Here is a 19618-nt window from a genome sequence, read left to right as displayed (position 1 = left end):
TAGATTGAAGATTAAACCACGAATACAATAAGTAAAATGAACCCGCTGCAAGAAGTTTGAATCTGGAGCCTTGACTACAATATCAAAGACATAGCCACCTTTTACTTGTTGGCCAAAAGGTTTAGTATCAGTTATTAAGTAAAGTTATTATATTATATTCTAATCACTTGTAGTATAGCTCTAATGTAAAAATTGTGACAGAGAGTTGCGTCATTACATTCTCCCGCGATCACGAATGAAATCATATTATATCATATCAAAATATGATCATAATATATCATAATCATATCATAATATATTATAGAGGATTTATTTCGCGAGAGGATTTGTTTCGCGAGAGGATTGGTTTCGCAGGAGGATTTATTTCGCGAGAGGATTTGTTTTGCAGGAGGATTTATTTCGCGAGAGGATTTGTTTCGCGAGTCAGCGGTTACACGTAGGCTCAACAAACTTGGTAATGTCTTTCGCCGATGCCTTGTTAGTGTGCAAATTGTGTTGCTCGACTATTTCATGTACGCTTTCTAACAAGTTTGGCACTGCTTGCTTTAACGCTTAACTTCTTTCACTCCTGCTCTTTTATATAGAACTAAACTGACAATTCTCCTAACCGTTTAAGACCCTACAGATCACAGGCGGTGTTTGTACACCAAACTGGAATGTGCAACAAACCAGCTGCCAACCTTCCTATGTGTCTTGTGATTTGTGCGCTACTTAAAGACTTAAAGATCTTGTTCACTTTTCAATGGCCGAGAAAATTGTATGGGAGTTCAATAATCCGTGAAAGGGTAACTTTTTCTTTACTTCCAATCACCTCGCATCCGGAATATTTATTGTTAATATTTATGTGAAGACTCAGACTAATGGGATAGGGGAAGGAATTACATAGTTTATTTACAACACTACCACTTCATTTTACTAATCACGTTTTCATCACATGCGCATCACATGAGCACGTCCTCGCGCATGCGCCCAATGCCAACATCTTCTTCCGCGTGACTGCTCATTGTCTGCAAAAGCCAATCACAGAACTCGATTAGACTTGAAGACAAAACTAATATAACAGGGCCTTCCCTGAACCCGTGTTATCCCAGGCCCACTCATGCTCGAGGATCCAGCGTACTTTGCAGGCGCTCCCAAAGGTCACTACCGCAAAAGAGCTCTTCTGCGGTAGTGACCATTGGGGGCGCCCGCAAAGTATGCTGGATCAACGGGCATGAGCCCCCTCCCCTCTCCTGATGATGACAAAAAATTCAAGTGGAAGAATAACAGGCGTGGTGAAATGGATTCTGATATATCTTTTCTTTAAAGTGAGGACTGTTAAAGTCCACCGGAAATATGTATGAAATGTATGGACCAATCACTTGCGAGATATTCAGTCAACTAGCAACATGTCTCAACAAGTCTCAGTGTCTTAATTCTCACATCTGACTCATCAGGAGACAATAAACATTTCACGTATATTTAGGGTGTTTATTGTTTTACTGGTTGTGCTGTCAAAGAGCATCCAATGTTATTTGTCGGGCACCCCATACAATATCCACAGGGAACCCGTGAAGTATATATCTGCGGTACCTTCTGCACGTATTGCGGGTTAACAGCAAGTTGCCGGTCCATCTGCTGCAGCTTTTCGTCTAATTGTTGGAACAACCTCATCTGAGAACAATATACGACAGTCATACGCCTGCAAAATATCCTACTTGTATTGAATCAAAATACATTACAGACTGTTAAGATAGTGAAAAACCCGCGAGCGGATTACAGTCGGCTAATACGTCAATAGAAAGTGGTAATAGATACGCTATGAAGTAAACAACTTGGAACGAGACTATGGGGCGGTTTTGGACGGTTGGGAATTAAAAGGATAAGAAGTAATGCAGTGCATGACACAAATGAAATATGTTGTTTATGTTTTCACGAGAATAACGATTACATGAAAACATGAGGCACTGGAGAAACAATTTTAGGCAAAAAAATAAGTAAAAGATAGGATACCTCCTGGTCTATCTTTTTGAGCATCTTAGGGTTGTTGTATTTCTCGGGGTTGTCGTGGAAACAAACCATGCCATCTCGCTGGTTGATGCTGGCATAGATCTCACCATCTTCTATCTAAAAAATGACAAATGTAGAGTCAGAAAGGTTTGCATGCAGTCTTCACTGCAGATGATGTTTCAAGGGCCATTCCTTCCCAAAGTTCTTTGACGTCTCCCAATATAGTTTATAAAGTACGACTAGGACTGCTAAAATACACAGTCCCTAATAAAAAGAGGCTTTACAGCTCTGTGGACCAAATCCTAAGTTGACCACAGACTTGAGTAACAAAGAATGTAAAGCCTTGAGCTAGTATTCCACAGCCCTTTCCCTTTTTGAGTATACTTGTTAAAGTTCTTAAAACCTTTCACTTATATCAATCTAGCCAAATCAAAGCATAGATAAACTTTCAAATTCTGAAAAGGGAATTGAATTTGATTGAAATTTGACTTTTCTACAGATCTTTGAAAATTTTCCTGGCCGCGCGAAAGAAGATTGAATCGAGTGAATAATTCCAAGTTTTGGCGGGAAAATCTGAAACAACGTATTTCCCTTAAATCCGTTAAAATTCAGAGACGGCAATAAAACAAAATATTGGCGAATTGTTTTCTATTGCAATGCTACCGACAATAAAGCGAAGTATAATATAAAGTCGAGAGTTGTATGCGAAAAAAGAAAATATCGTTTTGTTGTAGGTTTCAAAAACAGCGCGCGCTCGTGAGAATGCAAAAACAATTCAAAAGACTAAAAAATATCTGCTAAATTTTGCAGATTTGTTCCCTGAAGTTAAATGATCATTTGACTACCAGGTTAAGATATAAAGATGACGGTAAAAGTTGTAACCACGCAACGTTCTTCAGCAATAACTAAGAAGTCATAAAGACGGCAACCGGTTTAGCGCAGGCAAATGTTTTCTAATGTAATTTGGTTGACATCCCGATCTACGTCACAAATGACTGGACCCGGGCCTTTCAGTTCATGGCCTTTTTTCCGAAGGTTGACCAAAATACCTTAATGTTACAGATTTGAGTTATTCGCGCGAGCGCGTGTTTTATAGGGTCCATACGAACCACATACAATTTGGAAGATGAAAATATGAAAAAATGACAAAGTCTATCAACTCTGAAAGGTTATATGGACTTTAAGACCCATCGGCGAGAACAAGCACATGAACAAAAAGAAACAGATCTGTTTATACTTTCTCACCATCCGAAGAATGTGTTCCTCTGCTTCTTTTGGGCTGCTCAGCTGTACACGGTTAGCCATGTCTGATAACGAGAGCGTTAAGAAGGTCTAGGGAAAAAAAGAATGGATCAAATATAACACAAACTTTTAAGCACCTTAGCCCCTTGCGTGCGGGTTTCTGTGGTGGTGAAGAAATAGGAATTTGACTATTCTGATCAAAAGAAATCTAAATGCTTCCAGGAACAAGTACCTTCGTGAGCCTTAAAATGTTCTTTTTGTAGACTGAACTACACACTTGCTTCACCAATCCCATGTTATTATCCTGTGGGGGAAAGAGTGACAAAGTGAAAAGAGAGGAATTGAATATACAAAAATCGTTCAACAAGGCGTCTAGCCAAGATACTGGGTTTCTTACACGTGTGAACGTCTCCTGGTGCTTGGTAACAACTGCTTGTAATTCACTCTGGTTGTTGGACGAGTAGCTGTTGGCCACCTCATGATAGGCAGCGCTCAAAGGCTGCAAAAGACAAACAACAGATTGAAGCATATCAGACTCATATCAGAAGGTCCATATCCTGAGTAATTATGCAAATATCTTTAGTATGTTCTACCATACAGTTTTAGATATAACAAGAAGTGGGTTAGTACGCAGCTCTTACAAGCTGCAATTTGATTGGGCAAATGAACAATATCCGCACCTCGACACAAAGAACGAGAAGAATAGAGACAAAAGAACTCCTTTGTAGAACAAAGATAATAGGAGACAAAGCAGCTGCGTACTTACTCCAAGAAGTTGCTGGCGGGTGGTAGTGCTTGGTGAATACGATTTTGTTAATAGAAATAGGTAAAAGAACTAGAAACAGATCAGTTTTTACAGAAGTTTTGTATAGTTGCCACTAGACTGATGTCTCTGGGGGTAAGCCTAAAAACTTATTTTACCTTTAATTTTATATTTAATCAAATATTCCTCGCAGTATACAAAAACAAGAACCTATATGGAAATTTGAAATCATGTTTACAATAGCACACTTCTTTTTTTTTCATGGTCTTCTGAATAAATATCAACTACATTACATTAGGTGGACTAAATACATTACCTTAAGAAATCTCTGAACTACATGAGATGTGAACTTTGGAAGGTTTATTATCTGAAAAAAAACACAATAACAATTGGATTATTTAGGATTTGATTTTTTTATCATTTAAGTGTGGATATCACATTTAAATTTACAAGTTTCTAATCTACTCCCTTTACCAGGTAAAACCAGGCCTGCCATATCAAGGACTGGAAATATAAGGAGTGAGCTTTCATACTTATAACTCGTTCCATTCACAATGTAGATGGAAAAAAATACAGCTAGCTCCAAATTTGAACCTTTTTATGGGGAAACAAATGCCACATGACTTAGCATAACATCTCCAGCATACAGGCATTTCTTACCTTTCCATGTAATATCAAAGAAACTAGAATAAACTTTTTATACGACTCCAGCATGACATGGCTCACATCCATAGCAGGGCATGTTACTGCCTGCAAAACAAAATTGCTAATTGAGACCGTTCTAGAAAACCTTAAGCATCTTTGAAATCAATACAGATAGTTACAGTTTCAATTCTTGATTCTGTAGGTAAAATAGACAATATTATATTCAAAAATTTGTTCCATAAATGTTTAATTTTTTGAGGGAGATGATAAAGTTGATCATTAACTAACCAACTTTTAGTGTTATACTATGTATTATCAAATGGAGAGTGAAAGGTTACCATTGTAATAAATTTTTAACATTTAGCATAGTTTTTGTTTATCTTATTCGAATGAAAAACTGATCAATCTTTCAGACTTCCCTAATTCCTTGTTCACTTACCACTTCAAAAAAATAAAGTGCTCTTTCAAACTTCTTCAGCGCTGTATAAATCATTCCGCCATAGTAATAGTAGCAAAGGAGGGTTTTGGCATCAAGTTTGCTACCCTGTTAATTAAAAAAAAATCAAATACAGTCCAAGTATAAAAGACATAAATTAGAAGATCAAGCATAGCAGGTTAAATTGGAGCTTTCTGATATATCAGGCTTAACCTGACTGCTTCCAAGAAACCCTTCCAAGCAGTCACTGCTTTGTTGAACACTTCAATTTTCACACACTGTTTAACAATCATGAGATCAAACAAATAAATTGTATTATCAAATTAGGGACAGTTGAAAGGGTGCAAGGGAGGTGGACATTTAACTGTGCTGCAATTAATGGAAGGTAAGATCACTGCTGCACCCACCTCTTTATGAATATCGTAGATGTCACAATCCAAATATGGCAAGGCAGGGGAGAAACACTTGGCAAGGAGGCAAAGCTATAAAGAATTTAATATACATAGTACCATAAAGATAAACATTTACTTATAGAACACTCACTATAAACAAATCCAGCACCTACGTATAAATTATCAAAATGAATTGTAGTCAAGCATGATACATTTTACAAAATGTTATCTGCTAGTTTTTTCAAATAATTTTTTTAAATTTTGCAGTCGTTTCTTTATATGTCAATTGTTGTTGATGTTGTTGTATTGATGTGAGTTGAAAATCTCCTGAGCAAGATCTGTGTGTATTGATGTGAGTTGCAAATCACCTGAGCAAGATATGTGTGTATTGATGTGAGTTGCAAATCACCTGAGCTAGGTCTGTGTGTATTGATGTGAGTTGCAAATCACCTGTGAGCAAGATCTGTGTGTATTGATGTGAGTTGCAAATCACCTGAGCAAGATATGTTTGTATTGATGTGAGTTGCAAATCACCTGAGCAAGATCTGTGTGTATTGATGTGAGTTGCAAGTCACCTGAGCTAGATCTGTGTGTATTGATGTGAGTTGCAAGTCACCTGAGCTAGATCTGTGTGTATTGATGTGAGTTGCGTGGGAGACTGCTGAGCTTTCTGGATTGCTGTACACATTATCTGGATTCCACGCATGGGCTGCAATAATTAAAACAAAATGTTTGTGCTGACATTTATTTGATAATAATAATAATGTTGTCATTAAGATAATGAAGATGACAGTGATGATGATGATTATGATAATAACTATTATGATGATGATAATAATAATAATGGTTATGATAGTGGCTATGGTGGTGATGATGACGACGATGATGTTGACGTGGCAGACGGCGGCGACGGTGACAACTACGACGATGGCGGCAGCGACGACGACTAGGATGCACAAGAAACTAAAGCAGGTTTTGTTTACTGGAGACAGTAACAATCAATATAATGATGATACATATGTATTTTTAACTCAGTTCATTCAACATCTCACCTGCTTCAGATCAACCAGGCACTGTGTTATAAAGTGGCATAGATGTGCAACTGCAATGAATGAAAACAATATAAACACCTTAACATGAACAAATCCATACTATTTCTCAAAATACCATAGTCCCAGGGCTGCAGCAACACGAAATATTTGGTGAAATGAGCTGTACAACACTGAAACCTTTCTTTATTCCTTCCCTAAGAGGAACTAATTAGATGTTTCAATATAACAACACGGACAGCAAATGGAACAGTGTGCACACATGGTTAAAACGATGGACCGTACATTGCTGTTTTGGATTTGTATGGACGTCAAATTTATTTTTAAGATGTTCATCAGCGTGTCATATGCACTCTCATCTAAACCAAAGTAATCTCATAAACAATTTTTTTTCTCACCAACTTACATTTTTCTACAGAAAACTGTATCTGATCTTTGGAGCATATGTTAATAAATTGCTGGATTTGGGTAAAAAGAAGTTCAAAATCTCCATAGTTCGGTAGCTGCTGCTTCACCAATCTGAAGAAAAACAATAAAATATCTGCATAGTTAACTTCAAAAACTGAAGAAACAACAAAGCAAAAAGCAATGTAAGAAGTACTTAAATAAAGTAAGATGTGAAAAATATCTGAAACAGAAAGCATTTCGTTTGACAGAGAGAAAACAAAACCTACGTACAATAAAGCCATAAATGCCATAGAATGCTGTTCCGGGTCAAGCGAAGCAATAGCTGAGTCCAGTTGCCCTGCATATTTGGTCAAAAGCTCTTGGGATCTGTTGAGGTAGTTCGCCAATTCGCCGTAGTTTTTATCGGCACATAGAGACCGAACAGCCGCCAAGAAGTCCTCCATCTTGGATGTTGCTTGGGTGGTTCCCAGACTCTCGCATATACATATCCAAATCCACAGGCAGTCCAACACATTTCGCGATATATAAGCTCTTCTCCATATCCTAGAGGCACAGTTTCTTGCGCAAGAATAAAGCATTCATCAGGCCCGTACCCAGGGGGTGCAGGGGGTGCGAACGCACCCCCCCCCCCCCCACAACGGCCGAAGCTCCACTTTCGGTTGTCAATAGACGTGCTATTTGTAGACAAAACTATAAAGCATAAACTAATCACACTGGTATGTAGTCAAATCCGACAATAAACGTCCCGTGGAGATACAGCAAAGGAATGAAAAATCCTTTTTTGTTCTTTGGTCAGATTTTTTTATCAGAGAACTCAGATTTATTATCAGAGAACCCCCCCCCCCCCCCCCCCCCTGCATCCCCGGAAAATTAGGTCCACTTTTTCGGATTTTGCACACCCCCTCCCCCCCCCCCCCCCCCACATACACACACAAGAAAAATCCTGGGTACGGGCCTGTGCATAAGTCGATAAAATGATGTTTTCCAAATAGTCAAAAGGAAAGGCGATTCGAAATTTGTACCAGTGTACTTTTGATAAAGTGATGGTGATAAGTCTATTGGTGGTATGGAAAAGGCAAAGGAAAATTGCTCATCTCAAATTATGGGAAACCCTCGATAACTATGATATCCAATCGTTAGTTGGATTATATATGATTGAGTTATCGTCAATTATAGCAACTGTTTGGGAAAATTTAAACCGTGAAGGAAGGTAGGTGAAATAAAAATGCCTGACAATCTCTCCCATGATTCCAATGTTCCAATAGAAAAAACAATCGTCTATGCCGACAACTAGAGGGTATGGCGTTCAAAGAGAAAAGGCAATCACGTGACAAAAATCCGCCATCGGATGAGAAGTGGTCGGGTGGTGTCGTCAGGCCATAGGTGTGAAGGGCATGGCATAGCGCCATATCAATGGTTATAAGAAAGATACCCACCGTGGTTGACTTTCAACCCGTCCCATAAGAGAAAATGTTCAACAAACATGTACTTTTTATTCAAAAAACATAATTGCATATTAATAAGTACTTGTTATACAGCTCATTTTCATAAATAATTGTCATAATTTAGACTACACAAAAACATTGTTGCCACCATGTATTTATGCTTGCGTTCTATATGAACTAAAACGGAAGCCAGTCACCATTTATCGACGCCCGACTAAAATTAACATTAAAAATTGAGACCATCGTAGATAGATGGCTAATACACACATCAGCCGCTTTTAGAAATTAATAAAATAATCTTAACGTTCAGTCATACAGTAGCGGGGGGGTTAGGGGGTTTAAGCCCTCCCTCTTTTGGGCTGCCAGGAAGCCATATGTAAAAAAAATTACCCCCTCCCCCCTTTGTCACTGAGCCAAACCCCCCTTTAGCGAAAAGATAGATCCGCCCCTGTCATATGGCGGTATGTGACAACACATCTGACTATGATGTGATTGTAAATTAAGGGATAGGCCTTTGCTTTGCAACCGTATTCGCTAAGAACCACTAGATAAACCCTCCCTCTCTTGACTAGTTATTTCTAAAAATAGGCTAGGTAAACCTTTAGGTCACACCAAATTCTCTTCTCAGTTTCTCTATTTTCTTATTTCATTCTTTTTGCTTTTTGTAAATAACTCCCATATTGTTTTTGAGAGCTTAAAATTTTATTCAATTCTATATTAAGTCCAGTTTTGTCAGTGTGTGACGCCATTTAGGCCGTTTTGCTCTTGATGGCCTGCGGATTTGGCTAGCTTCTCCATGCGCGCGCTTTGTTGAGTGGTGTCGGTGAGTTTACGTTTGAGGCTGGAGGGTATGCCATTTGATTGGTGCCCAGCGTGGTATTCTGACTTGGAGAGCTTGTGTTCCAGCTGCATATGATTTTGTGGCTTAAGACCGAGGCAAGCCCTAAAGAGATGAAAGAGTTCATCAGGTTAAGGCAAGGAAAGATGCATGGAATTTCTCTGCGAGAAATTTAAAGAGCCCCTTTCGGACGCCATTTCATAGGGCCTAGCAAAACACAAGTGATGGAAAGCATCCATTTCCATTATTTAGAACCGATTATTGCAATATTCTATATAGTCAATTTGATGAATTATAAAACCTTGGTTTTGTATATTTGTTACGAGATTTCTCCATAATTTTTGTATTCCCTATGGGGGTGCACCCCTGCACCCCCCCCCCCCCCCCTGGGTACGGGCCCGATAACAATAGTGTATCTGATTAGGGCTCTAGGAGTGAGATGGGCTGTCACAAAACGGGTCATGTTCGAGTTTTAAATGGAGGCAGTAGATGGCACATCTGACGCCATGGCTGTCCCAGCATTGTGGCAACTACCCAGCCTCCTACCCCGCCTCCTACCTCTTTCCCATGCCCCCTCTCAAAGGGCGGCAATTTGTAAGGTAGCTCGTTTATTCGATCCATCGCTGCATCGCTTTGCGTTTCTGATGAGGTACGTTTTCGGCGTTTAATCAAACGCCTATTTCACATAGGATGTTTCTCATTATTCTAGAGAACAATAAATTATAGGTACTGCCATGATGACAGATACACAACAGTTGTAGAGAAAAGACCGTTGAATCTGGGGCTGACAAACCAAACATCATGGGCCACAAATCTAAACCTCATCCAATTACATACCTGAAGATGTTTTCGATACAGGCCCGCTGTTTGAATAAGGCATTCACCACAGGGGCCCCGGAGGGAACAAGCGGCGCCTTGAGGAGGTAACTCAGGATCGATAGCACGCTGTTGAAGTTCTGGAACTCTTCCTCGTCGTTCACTTTGAATTTGATTCGCTCGCAGACTTCACACAGAATTACGAGGTCTAGGATGATAGGCGAGGCGAGAAGCGAGTCCTAGAAATCAGGAGAGGATGGGTTAGATTGGGCACGTCCAATAAAGACGAGTAGTTCTAGGAATCAGTAGGTTACAATAGGACGAGTAGTTCTAGGAATCAGTAGGTTACAATAGGACGAGTAGTTCTAGGAATCAGTAGGTTACAATAGGACGAGTAGTTCTAGGAATCAGTAGGTTACAATAGGACGAGTAGTTCTAGGAATCAGTAGGTTACAATAGGACGAGTAGTTCTAGGAATCAGTAGGTTACAATAGGACGAGTAGTTCTAGGAATCAGTAGGTTAGAATAGGACGAGTAGTTCTAGGAATCAGTAGGTTACAATAGGACGAGTAGTTCTAGGAATCAGTAGGTTACAATAGGACGAGTAGTTCTAGGAATCAGTAGGTTACAATAGGACGAGTAGTTCTAGGAATCAGTAGGTTACAATAGGACGAGTAGTTCTAGGAATCAGTAGGCTACAATAGGACGAGTAGTTCTAGGAATCAGTAGGTTACAATAGGACGAGTAGTTCTAGGAATCAGTAGGTTACAATAGGACGAGTAGTTCTAGGAATCAGTAGGTTACAATAGGACGAGTAGTTCTAGGAATCAGTAGGTTACAATAGGACGAGTAGTTCTAGGAATCAGTAGGTTACAATAGGACGAGTAGTTCTAGGAATCAGTAGGTTACAATAGGACGAGTAGTTCTAGGAATCAGTAGGTTACAATAGGACGAGTAGTTCTAGGAATCAGTAGGTTACAATAGGACGAGTAGTTCTAGGAATCAGTAGGTTACAATAGGACAAGTAGTTCTAGGCATCAGTAGGTTACAATAGGTAATTCCAAGAGACGAAAGAGGGCAAGCAGTGAAGGCGATGAATCTTGGATATCAGGCAAGATTAATTAGATTAGAATTTGAGACATTTGTGGTAAAAATGGAACAATTCTTAGAAAAGAAAAGGCAAGGGATCATATAAATCCCGAGAGTTTGAGGATAATGGGAAATTTATAAAAAAAGAAGAAGAGAAGAGAAGACAAGGAATTATAGATATCACGAGTTTAGAGCTAGAATGTTCATTCCCCATAGACAGTGCGAGAAAGAAAATGACCTTTTCTCATATCAAGCAAATTTAGCCAAAAATAGAAGCTTTTTATTTAACGCGATCACTGGCCATTGAATAAGGAATTGTTTAGCTTCCGAAACTAATTATTACCTTTTCTGGAATAGGGAAGGCTCTGTAAACTTCATGAACTTTAATTGAAAGAGCAAGATGATTACTTCCACTGAGAAGGTCTAAACGTTCCCATTTGAATAACAAAATAATACTAGAGCCTCCCTCAAAGCTGATACAGCGCACATACAGTCATTTGACAAAAGGTTGTCATTAACTGGCTTTGCGACTACGTAAGCATGGGTAAAACCCACTGAAGCGCCTAGCCGCATGTATAAGCCACAGCTACACCGTCTCTATACACCGTCTAAGTCTGAAGTTATGCAGTGGGTAATATATGCAGCTAGACGCATCAGTGGTTTTTACCCATGCTTACATGCGGGCTTGTCGCGTAGTCGCAAAGCCGGTTGATGACAACCTTTTGTCAAACGACTGTATACACACCTCACACGTGTTGTGCAGCACGATAGTGTTGAGCCCATGCATGAAGATCTCAGAGGTGTATTCGTCCATAGCTCTTTTGCTGTCTCCCACATACGGGACATATTTGATGACCACACAATGATCGGGTTTCTCTCCCTCGCTGTACAACACTCTGTTAGACTCCACCATGTCATCCACCACGTTACTCTTGGAAATCTCCTTGGAGCGGAACTGCTTTGGAGCAGAGAGATTTTTGCCATCATTGTTACCGAGATGGTTGTAGCTGACTATGGATACCGGCTGTGAAACAAACAAAAAAAGCATAAAAAGGGGCTTCGCGGGCGTCGGTACCCGTAATGCATTGTGCGTCGTCCTGCTGTTTGGCAAATCTGGTTTCCTGTAGTTTGGAAATTCAAGTTCTGGCACGAGCCTTTCCGCTTAGAGCCGAAAACGACAACACCCAGTTCATTCATCTTTACAAAGCCAACGAAACCTTCAGCCCCCCTGCCCCGCCCCTTACCCAATATGAAAAGCGCAAACTATAGAAATACAACGTTTCGACTTACCTTGATACCAGCACTGACCAGGAAATCTACCAGCACGGACTTAATCTTGGTCTGGCCAGATTTGAAGTCGTCACCAACAATGAAGACGTCGTTTTGTTCTGCCAGCTCCATAACACCGGGTACAAAGGTGTTCTGGGGTGAGCCGTTGATGTAAGAACACTGGAACAAGAGAACTGCATTACCACCTTTTTAAGATGCAGTTGCGAACGGATCTAGGGATGGGGTTGCAACTCCCCTCACGAGGGAAAACTACTTCTTTAAAAGCGGGATCTCGTTATTTCCGTGATAAAACACTCTGACTTCATGCTGCAATAACTTTCCTAAGAATCCCATGGAGCTGCCCCTGAATTGCTAAAATTAAATGTGCCATCCAACACAATGTGAATTCTTAAACATGTACACCCTTAGGGAAAATGTCTCTATGCACATTTTTAAGATGCAGTTGCGAACGGATCTAGGGATGGGGTTGCAACTCCCCTCACGAGAGAAAACTACTTCTTTAAAAGCGTGACCTCGTTATTTCCGTGATAAAACACTCTGACTTCATGCTGCAATAACCTTCCTAAGAATCCCATGGAGCTGCCCCTGAACTGCTAAAATTAAATGTGCCATCCAACACAATGTGACTTCTTAAACATGTACACCCTTAGGGAAAGAGTCTCTATGCCCATGTAAACACTGTTTGAGACTTGAATATAGTTTAAAACAATTCTTGCCAAGTGTTAGGGTTAGAGGCTGTAGCTAAAGAGTTTGTTACTTTGAGTGTTTCAAAAGATCACTCTAACAGAACCAAAACCAAATGAACTTACTTGTCCACGCGATAAACTAGTGTACATTTTCTGAGCGCGCTCTATTTTAAATTGTAACTTTCCTACACTTACATGGAATTACAGCCTCGACCAAACTAAAAATACACTTATTATAACTTAACAATACACAATAATAATAATTGTCCACACCAACAGGGTTCAAGGTCAGTTCTTAGTGATTCTTAAACACGTATCACTACACACCCTTAGGGAAAAAGTCTCAATCTCACCTCACTCTCCCCCTGCCTCAGAATTTGTCTCCCAAAAATTTCAGGCTCTACTTTTGGCCTTCATCTGCCATGTAGGTGTTAGTTCAGTTAGTTCACAAGTAAACAAGTTTCAATAAACCGGTTTCTTACCCCTTCTAAGATACTCGCCACTGCAAATATTGTTGAGGGGGACACCTCCTCTTCATCTTTAGCAATGGAACTCAAAAGATTGGCCGCGGTGTCATTCAGTCCTTCCTTGATGTCACAAAATCGTTCAGTGTTTGCTGTCCATAACACAATCACCTAAAAATTACAACAACAAAAACGTCAGTGGGTGTGAAAAAGGGGGGAGGGAACACAGATAGGGAGAAGGCAGGCCCATACCCACGGGGGTGCAAGGGGTGCGAACGCACCCCCCCCCCCACCCCACAACGTCCACTTTTTGTCCTCAATAGATGCCATTTGTATACAAAACTATAAATCATTAGTCTCCATGGGCTCATACCTGGGGGGAGGGGAAGACTCTGATAAAACAGACAGGGGTGATCATCATCAAAATCAATTTTAACCCTAAGGGATTTATGCACTTTGGCTGTGGTCTAAGAGGCACATAGCTAGAGTACAAAGAGGGTACACACAACCACCAAAAAGCGGGGGAATTCTTGTGAGAGGATCACCAACACTTTTTGAATATGTGTATCCCCCTCCCTACCTCCAATAGAAAACCCTGGCCATGCACCTCTCTACGAATTGCCTCTTCAGATAAAATGTCTTCAAAGTCTCTTTAATATATCCATTTCCCCCTGTTTTTCCACTGAACAACCTTACTCCTACTCTCTGTTACAAAGACGCAAATATATTAAGCTAAAATGTACCTTATCCAAATTATTTTTCTGTTTGAAATCTCTGATGTCCCACTGGATTTGCTCAAGCATTTGCTGCTTTGTCCCAACAAGGACATTGTCAGCACGATCCATCTGGTTTGCGGCAATAAAATCAGGGCAGTAGATTGATGGGCGGGGTTTCATGTTCACCATGTGTGGGCGCAGCTGCTCCTGAAGACCCCAGTCCAGAACCTTGGCCCTTTTCATGGCATCTGCCATATTGAAAGAAGATATGTCCCAGCCATCAAAGACAATGTCATCAGGATTGACCATAGGGAGAAGGTCTTTCATAGGAATGTGCACATCTCCATCAGGCCCAGACCCAAGGTGAACAGTAGAGGCTTGAGTCAATGAGCCAACATAGTTGGATTTCTGCAAAAGGGTCAAGTTTCAATTTATAAATTGTAGCAAGAAAAAATATCAGAAAAAATCATGCATTCTTTGATCCAATTCTTTATTTCTATATCGTCACATCTAAAAATCCTAAAAATAATTTCTGGTTTATTATTACATGTATTGCTTATATGGGCAGAACACATTTCATCTTCCCAACCCCCCTCACAAGCTATGCTAGAGAGTTCTTGATTTTCTTCTTGTTCGTCACCTGGAATCACCTGTGTTTCATTGTGGTCATTTCTCATGTCTCCAATTGATTGTGCGGATATAGGAAAATAACGGCCACCTACTACATAGCCACATAATAAAACAAGGTATACAAGGATGGTGTGTTAACATACCTTAAGACCCTCTTTTGTGTTCCAGGATAGTCCCATCTTATTTGCCAACACACCAGCTGTTATAGTTGTACCATTATTCCCACCCCATCCAACAAGCATGCACCCAACCCTCGGTACTTTGCGCTCAGTGCGAAAGGTATAGATAGTCTCTTTAGGAGTGACAGTATAGGAATTCTTTAAGTCCAGCTTTACTTCTGTTGTATCATAGACATATCTGCTTTCAATATATTCCGGGGTGTACTTGACATTTGGACTGCAAACGTTGAGTTGCGCCATGTCTTAAATCTGAAACTCTGTGGGGATCAACACAAGAATATAGTGTAATTGTTAGCATGAATATTGAAAATGTAAATGCAATTGTATAAAATTTGTACCAGGGAGATCCAGGGGCCCTTCCCAGCGTGTAGCATAAAACTCTGCCATTGAAAATCACAACTAAAAAGTATGCAATGAGTTTTGCTCATTGCATGCTGTGACGTATTCTGTGCATCCATCAGAGGACAGATGCACAAAAAAAATACTACTTTTTTTAACAATTTAATTGTCTTCTTTCATTACAAAAAACGCAATATGCAGACAACAAGCATGTGTGTCTTATAATATCACTTGGATGAGTGCTGTTGTCAAATCTCTGATAAAACACCCTTAGGTATCATAAGGAAAAGGGGTTACATTTGATGATCCTTCAATAAGAAATCACCCACTTTTAGGCGACAAAGGGGGGATGTAGGTAAGTACATTGTATACTCTACTTGGTATGCACATGCAATGGGACTAAGCAAGTAGCTTGATAAAAGATTGCATGAGGCTTAGTCTTAGGGAGGCTTGTCTTCTCCTCTCATCATTTCCCCTGACACTCCCAACCCCACCCCTTCACCTCCACCCCTTAATCAAACCATGGCTAGACCCATGAGACAAATAAAAACCTTCCCCATGTAGTTTATAATGGTTCATGGGGAGCTACAGGGGGGTGGATTGGGTGGATATCCACCCCCCCCTTCTTTTTGAGTAAACAATTGAAAAGTCACTTTGTTTGAAGAAAATAAATGCCTGAGGGACGGGAGTTACTGTCCATGTGCCTTTGCCTGTTTGACTTTGCTAACGCGACAAATTCAATTCAGTGTGAAGTATGTAAGATCTATGAAGTGACCTACCAAGAACCACTGGATCAGTTATAAGCTGTCTATCCGGCCATTATACACCCCCTATTTTGAAATCCTGGATCTGCCCCTGTGGTTTGTCATAAAACATTTGATTTCCATTCATTCTAAAACGATAGTATTAAAACTTCCTGTAGCTAAGAAAAAAAAACTTGACTGATGATGACTCATCGCCCATTTTGAGACCAATGTCTAAAAAAACAAAATCACCTGATTTACAAAATCATCAAAGGTCATTAGAAAATACATTTTTTTTTCTTTCTTTCTTTTTTTCTTTACGGATTTATTAAAAAGATATATTCTTTCAAACCTAAAAATGATGGAATTCAGGAAATATTCTTTTGTTATAATCATTGATCACGTAATGTTTTCGAGTAAAAATAAAAAATACTTTTCACTAACGCATTATAAAAAAAATAAAAATGTAGCCAATTCAGTGGTTGCAATGTATATATTCGCGTTTATAGAAAACGAATCACAATAAAAATTTAGACCACTCTCTGGGGTTCAGCGGGCGTGTTTCACAATTCTATGTGTTGTTATATATTAACAGCACGCTTTCTGCCGATACTTTAAGCTTACGTGAAAATAGTGCTAAACGAATAAAAAATAATATAATATGCTCCAAAATGGATCTTATGAGTATCCACATTGTTTAGAACGATAGAGAAAACATTGGATGACTATAAATACGAAGTTGCACAAAAAATCAATCATGCGTTTTCATTCATAACAACAATCAAAATTGAATGTATTCTAAAAGGCGCTTTACAAGAAAAGCATACATTTAAGTACTATCAGTTACTGAAATTTAATCATAGCTAACGCGAAAATTATCCGTAAGAAAAATATCAAGGGTCATACTTGAAGCCTGTTATATTATTGCTTAGCAAAACTTTTTGTTGACATTCTACCTGCAAACCGGCGAAATTTTACTATGATCAGCCAGCGGCAGCCAAATTGTAGGTAAAATTAAAAAAAAAAACCCTCACAGTAACTTACTTACCTAAGAATACTATGAATGTTTAAAAGGACAGACCAAAAGAGAAATTCCAGAAGGGCCAAAACAGTAGAAAACCACTATCTCGTGGATTTCGAGTCTAGAGTACAATATGCAAATTAGCCGCGCGTTAGTTTTGTACCACGTGACAAATCGCCTGATCTTTGGCTATTGTGTGAATAAGCGTCGTTCATTGGCTTACTCATTGAGCCAAGGCTCATTGAATAATTTCCATATTAGTGACGGACCATAAGAAAAGTGATGGGGCGGGGGGGGGGTATTTTCTAGTCTGCTGGGATTTTTTTTTTTTCGGACGCCTCAGTGATGCACGAATATTTTTTTGTGAGCGATTGGCTTGCAGGAATTTTTTTTGTCGCCACAAACACTGAAATTTATTTATGGTGCGGAAAACAACTATGAATCTAGAGTTCATTCCTAGTAGTGCTAGCGACCAAACCAAGGAAAGGCTGGGTTGTGAAGAAACCCGGTCTAGCCCATGATTCATTCATGTAAAGTATTAAACCGGGCTTTCTTGGAAACAACTGTCATATCAGACGTTACTTTACTCAGATACAACTTTTATTTGTCGTATAATATCATAATCACAATCATATTCATTATACGAGATCTAGTATGGCACACCAGTGTACATTATGTACAAAAATTGTCGCAAAATATTGTAGCAGGAGAGCAGAGGGAGAGAGAAACACAGCAGTGAGTGATAGCAATACAGTAGAGAGAGAACCTGAAGATTCTAGTAACAGCGATGAGTGGTCGACAGAAAAGGAATTCTCATCTTGAATTAATATTTGCTTTTCTTAATTTTCAGCTTACTCTTGCAATTCTTGATCAAGACTTTTGCACAGCTATAGGATTATTGAGTTATTTTGACAACCTTACATATAAAAATGTTGTTGATACATTTGGGATTTCCCATATTATATTAAGATATTTAGTTGGTACATATTGTTTATAATTAAGATTTTTGTAATAGTGAAAACATAATAGTTAATGACACATTTGGGATCCCCGTATTATATAATAGTTTGAAATTAAATTATTTACTATCTTATTATATTTTATCTTATCATTTATAGTTGCAGTTGGTACATTTTGATTTTGATCAGGATTTTGTGATAGTGAAAACATAATTATAGTCATTGATATATTAGAGATTATTTACTATCATTATATTTGATTATTTATAGTTGCAGAAAATTCGCATACACCAGATAAGTCGCATATACCAGAAAATAAAATGAGATTGTTCAGATATAGACATCTGATTTACTGTGAAATGATACAAATAGAAGTTGAAGACTATAATGTCCGATATGACATACAGACATTTGCCGATTATGATGTCATTCATATGGACAAGGATGCATTTCTTTCTGTTGAGGGTTTGAATGTCATACTTTTGCCTGGGTGAGCATACCAGACCCCTGTAGACAGCCTTCTTTTTATGAGAATTGATAGTTTCGGTAGGGGTGTGGGGTATATTTTTCACCAGAATTTCTTTATATTTTCAGCTCATAAGGGAGCTGGAAATGCACTAAAAATTATGATTCACAGGCCAATAAACCATTTGGTGCCTCGAGCATGATTCACGATTTTTTTTAGCCTGATGCACGATTTTTTTTTGTGTGTGTATGGTCGGCCTGCATGAATTTTTTCCCCCTTTTTTCCCTTGCACGAAATTTTTCTTTTCTTTTTTACTACGAAATTGATTGTGCTTCTATGACAACAAGAAAGCCAGCAGAACCTTTCTATTTTGCTAGCCAATCAGACGAGCCTTGCGTGTGTAATTATTTTATTATATTTATTTGTCTTTTATTTTTACATATATGATTCATGACTGCGCACCCTCTTTTATTAATAATCTTATTTCTTATTAATAATCTTATTTCGATGCTAACTCTGATGTGGGGATAGTATTTGAAGATAGGACAATCAGCCCTGTCTACTTTCATGGAGCACACCTAGAGTCCACCCCACACCTGAAGAGATGATGCCCTTACCTTGCTTGCCCCAATCAGTGTTGTGATATGGCATTTACAACACAATAAAAAACAAGATTATTTTTTTATTATATCCAAAGTAGGCAGTAGAATCTGTCATACATGTCACACAAACAAGTTGCAGATCTCAGGTATCCCAGTCAACCCTGCGTGCAGGGTCTAGTTGCTATCATGATGCGCGAATCTTCGAAAACGCTCGCCTAACTTTTTTGTCCATGCAATGAACACTGCAATGCCGATCTATCTAGTCTATTGTAAAACGGATCCAAATCTAAAACAAACAAGAATCGAAAAAAGTGAATTTTTAATATTTCTCCGATACACTCAGTCTATAGGGGACTTACCTGACAGCAACAAGGACGTGATAAAAAAGGAACAAGGAATAATCACGCGCTC

General features: G+C 39.1%; 2 protein-coding genes across 3 annotated transcripts; both read right to left on the bottom strand.

The window, feature by feature from the left end:
• Positions 1-866: 866 nt before the first annotated feature.
• On the bottom strand, positions 867-7399 carry LOC5511834 (COP9 signalosome complex subunit 3). Its single transcript, XM_001632204.3, has 14 exons — positions 7195-7399; positions 6923-7035; positions 6520-6569; positions 6084-6176; positions 5483-5557; positions 5079-5183; positions 4655-4744; positions 4311-4361; positions 3629-3730; positions 3464-3535; positions 3235-3321; positions 1993-2106; positions 1573-1653; positions 867-1007 (listed from the first exon to the last, which is right to left on the bottom strand). Exons 1-14 carry the CDS (start codon positions 7365-7367, stop codon positions 942-944), a joined length of 1272 nt encoding a protein of 423 aa, XP_001632254.2. The 5' UTR covers positions 7368-7399; the 3' UTR covers positions 867-941.
• A 998-nt stretch (positions 7400-8397) lies between these two features.
• LOC5511847 (inositol-3-phosphate synthase) lies at positions 8398-17347 on the bottom strand. Of its 2 annotated transcripts, none has more exons than XM_032381241.2 (8): positions 17208-17347; positions 15042-15334; positions 14296-14676; positions 13571-13723; positions 12403-12561; positions 11858-12136; positions 10045-10262; positions 8398-9312 (listed from the first exon to the last, which is right to left on the bottom strand). In XM_032381241.2, the coding sequence occupies exons 2-8, from the start codon at positions 15315-15317 to the stop codon at positions 9102-9104; spliced, it is 1677 nt and encodes a 558-aa protein (XP_032237132.1). In that variant the 5' UTR covers positions 15318-15334; positions 17208-17347; the 3' UTR covers positions 8398-9101. The 2 variants fall into 2 exon arrangements, with proteins under 2 accessions (XP_032237132.1, XP_048585777.1); XM_048729820.1 differs by lacking the exon at positions 17208-17347 and adding an exon at positions 16196-16217.
• Between the last annotated feature and the right edge of the window lie 2271 nt (positions 17348-19618).

Source organism: Nematostella vectensis, chromosome 7 (assembly GCF_932526225.1).
Source record: "Nematostella vectensis chromosome 7, jaNemVect1.1, whole genome shotgun sequence".
Classification (NCBI taxonomy): Eukaryota; Metazoa; Cnidaria; class Anthozoa; order Actiniaria; family Edwardsiidae; genus Nematostella; species Nematostella vectensis.
The sequence above is the reverse complement of the archived record's forward strand: the minus strand, read 5'-3'. Positions and strand labels throughout refer to the sequence as shown.